Here is a 4,053-nt window from a genome sequence, read left to right on the forward strand (position 1 = left end):
AGTCGATCTGCGCACGCAAGGAGGTGCTATTCCTATTCTTCTTCTGGAAAAACGAAAGAGAGCTTCAAAACAGACTGCAGCGCCATCTGAAGCAAAGAGCATACTTCCTGCGGACATTTTTTAGGCTGAGTTGCCCATCTTGTCTTGTACTATCTTTGTTTTTATGTAAACCAACGGTTACCAAATTGCTTTATTCTTTAAAACTTCTATTCTAATTTTTTTTAAGTTGGTGCCTCGCAGTGTTCCAAAATCAAGGTTATCCTAAATCCTGAAGTTGCTCTGAGCCAACCAGGTAACCACCGGAAGAAAGCACATCATTAGAAAGTCATTGGATTCGGAGTCGATTCTTACGATTCCTAGCTTTCAATAATCGGGAACCTCCGCAAAAATGGGCCGCAGTACACAGTAAGCCTCTATCTTACAGTTGAAGCTGATTGCCGCTAAAATTTGTGACTGGCCTCTTGGGGGGGAAAAAAACTGTCTGAGTGAACCATTAAACTGACTTTTGTTTTGGTAAGTGTTTTTCGGCGCTCGCAACTGTATTAGGACATGTGAGCGTGCAAACTGACTTTGCTGGGAACACCTAAGAAATTACTTCCGCGATCCCTTAACAGCCACAAGGTGAAAATTAAGGTTTGAAAGGGTAGAAGTCGGGGAGGAAGGGGGCGGAGAAAGAGAGGGGGAGAGCGAGAGAAGGAGAGGGAGAGAGAGAGAGGAAGGGAGAGACAGAGAGACAGAGAGAGAGAGAGAGAGAGAGAGAGAGACAGAGAGAGAGGGGGGGGGAGAGAGAAAGAGAAGTCAGACCAGAGGAGAGAGTTTGGTCAGCTGATAAGTTGCCGCTCTCTAGATCAAGTCAGACGATAAGCTAGGGCCCTCAGATACACAGAACGAGCAGGGAGGGGTTCTTGAACAGAGCGTGGAACAGTCGGAATAACAGCCCTTAGACGCACTTTCAGTCCACTCGTTCTCCTTCTTTTTCTCCTTCTTCTATTTTTTCCCCTTTCTTTTCCCTCTCTTTCTCCCCCCCCCCCAATCCCAACCCATTCCTACCTCTTCTTTCTCTCCTTCTACTTTTCTTCCTCCCCTTCTACTTTTCTTCCTCCCCTTCTTCCTCTCTTTTTCCTCCTCCTCCTCCTCTTCGTCCCTCCCTTTCTCATCCTCCACCTTTCCCCTTTTCTCCTTTTTCCTCTTCCTCCCGCTCCTCCTCCTCCCTCTCTTTCTCCTCACCCTCCCCCTTTTGTTACTTTTTTCTAGTTTGATCAAATGAATAACTGACAAAGTTCTAACTGTATTCTCCGATGAGGATTATGAGATAGATATAAGACCATACGAACAGATAATACGAACAAACAAACGAAACAGACACACGAAATATACCAACGAAAGGGTCATGGATGCTCACCTGAGATACTCCTGCAGGCAAAGATCACAGAAGCGATGACCACATGTCCTCACCAGGACAGGGTCCCTCATCGGCAGACGACACAGCGGACAGTAACATCGTCTACGAAGTTTTTCCGCGAAAGTCAAACTATAACCTGGCATGGCCGCGCACCCAGTCGTGCAGAGCTCTGAGGAGGGGCAGCTAGAGAGTCCCAAAGTCTGGTCTCAGGAGAAAGAGGCCGTGGCCTCCCGCATTCTGCTCGTGGTGAACGTGGTAAGGTGAGTGTGAGTGTGTGTGTGTGTGAGTGGGGGGGGGGGGTGATGGGTAACTCGGAGAGATCAAAACTGTAAAGCTAAAGCATGGCACTAGAGGATTACACTGGGGTTTGTTGTTTGTATCCGACAGATATAACCTTTTGGCGGTTTTCCTTGATTTGATGAAAACAGAACTTTTTGGATGTTTTCCTGTCTTGAGAACGAACTTCTTGGCGGTTCCTTTTCTTGAGAATGAACTTTATGGCGATTGTTCTTGGTTTGAGACAGAACTTTTCCGATGTTTTCTTTTTTTAGAAAATGAGCTTTGTGGTGCTTTTCCTTAATCTAAGTGTATCCTTTTACTTGACTACAGCTCAAGTGATGCTAATCCTCGGAGCCAAGAAAAAATTTGTTTTTGGTATTGTTGTCGTTGCTGTTGCCAGCATTTCATATGACAGACTGTCGCTGCTAATTTCACTTCTGTCTCTGCTGCTGAACTTGCTGCTCTCAGGTCAAGATAAGATGCTCGAAAGGGCCGTAATCCTTTTCCGGCGAACTCCCCTGGAAAAACGTGGTTTTTATTTATTTTTTTCCTTCTCGTGAGGTGCTTGTTTTCTTTCCCTTTGCAAGCAGCAAATAAATTAAATAACAACCCACAACTCCAGATACAGCTAAGACATTACACAATCCACTTATAGATTAAATTGAAACTTCAAAAAGACATTTATTTACTAACAGCAAGAAGCGAGACGTCCTATATAAAGTTCTGACGGTTATGCTTTTCAAATCTGCACTTAGAATAGGTCACTTTAAAGAACAAGGGGCTATCCCGAAAAATGCTGCTTTGAGAAAATCGAAGGAAAAGTTTTAATTGCCCCTTGTTCAGTTTCATTAAAAGACAAGGAGAGTTTTCTCTATAACCAAACAAATATTCACATCAATGGAACTAAGCTTCTCCTATAGGTAGGGCAATGCCCACTTTTGGTGTAGGTTAAGATTTCTGGAAACCTCCGAAATCTGGGTTAGCCCGCTTGTCCTTAAAAGCGACCTAATTTTGTACATGCATCTAATAATAATATGGCGCCCGAGATTTCACTCCGCACAATTCTGACGCCATGTCATGTGATCCAGAAACTAGGTCACAAAGTTTTAGCTTAAATTATTTGAAGTCACGAGTTCATTCATAAACGTGTCGAGACATTAAATCTGTAAAACCACGAAGTATTCTAACAACCAAAAGGTTTTATTGTTGTTGTTTTTACACGAGACACATACGCTGCTCGAGGTAACCGAAAGTGGGTCGACGCTTTTCATTACTTATTGTGTTTCTTTTATTTGCAATTGCAAGGTCCTACTACTTACTCTTCTCTTCTGTGTTATTTCTGTCTATCTGCCGTATTGTTTCGCTGCACTAAATGACTGTTGTTCTGTGCCGATGCGCGTATCCTTACTCAACAACAAAAGCCTTACTATTCACGAACAGCTGACTTCGAGATTGGGTGAGACTTGATGTCGAGGGATGTTGTATCGTCAGTGGAAGACCTCACCCACAGGATCACGTTGTAGTCTGTGAACAGAAAGTTTTAGTAAACATTTTACGGCACTTGCAACACAGTTAGATCATGCAATGGATAAGTGGCAAAGATCAAAAGTGTTACAAGAGAGTAACAAACACAAAAAAGGAGGAGAGACAAGGTCAGTAGATGTTTGCTAGTAATGCTTGACAGGAAAGAGCAAACGACAAAAGAACACCTGCCAGCCACCCACTAACAAACAAACTATTTAAGTAACTAATTAACTAACTAACTAACTAACTAACTAACGTCGATAGAAACAAGGGCACAGGTAAGATATATGTAGGCCTACAATGACAGTTTGGAAGAGCATTCTTTCAATTCGGCACTTCAAAAAAAAAAAGGGGGAGGGGGGATGCCGCACAGGACATAGACACTCACAGGCTCGAACGTACACACACACTGAAGCATGGATGCATAGACAGACAAGTATGCACACATGCGGACACGCACGCACGCACGCAAAAACACACACACACATACACACACATGCACATACACATACACACACACATACACCCATACAAACACGCGCACACACACAAAGAGGGAGAGAAAATGAGAGAAACAAACCTATGGGAGGAAGAAAAGGGTAGAGACAGAGAGAGAGACACAGAGAGAGAGAGAGAGAGAGAGAGAGAGAGAGAGAGAGAGAGAGAATGGGGGATGGGGAGAGAGAGAAAGAGAGAGAGAGAGATATATATATATATATATATATATATATATATATATATATATATATATATATATATATATATATATATATATATATATATATATATATATATGAGAGAGAATGGCAAAGGCAGAGACAGAGAACAATTACTATAACCGGCAGAGA

At 42.8% G+C, this 4,053-nt stretch overlaps 1 protein-coding gene across 1 annotated transcript in view; it reads right to left on the bottom strand.

Moving 5' to 3' along the window:
• LOC101859360 (TNF receptor-associated factor 4) overlaps positions 1-3,429 on the bottom strand; it is a gene marked incomplete in the record, with an annotated part of 76,255 nt that extends 72,826 nt beyond the window's left edge. The window contains 2 exon segments of the mRNA XM_005107687.3: positions 1,403-2,199; positions 3,001-3,429. Of these exon segments, the coding sequence (XP_005107744.2) occupies positions 1,403-1,545 (143 nt within the window).
• Between the last annotated feature and the right edge of the window lie 624 nt (positions 3,430-4,053).

Source organism: Aplysia californica, unplaced genomic scaffold, assembly GCF_000002075.1.
Source record: "Aplysia californica isolate F4 #8 unplaced genomic scaffold, AplCal3.0 scaffold00622, whole genome shotgun sequence".
NCBI lineage: Eukaryota > Metazoa > Mollusca > Gastropoda > Aplysiida > Aplysiidae > Aplysia > Aplysia californica.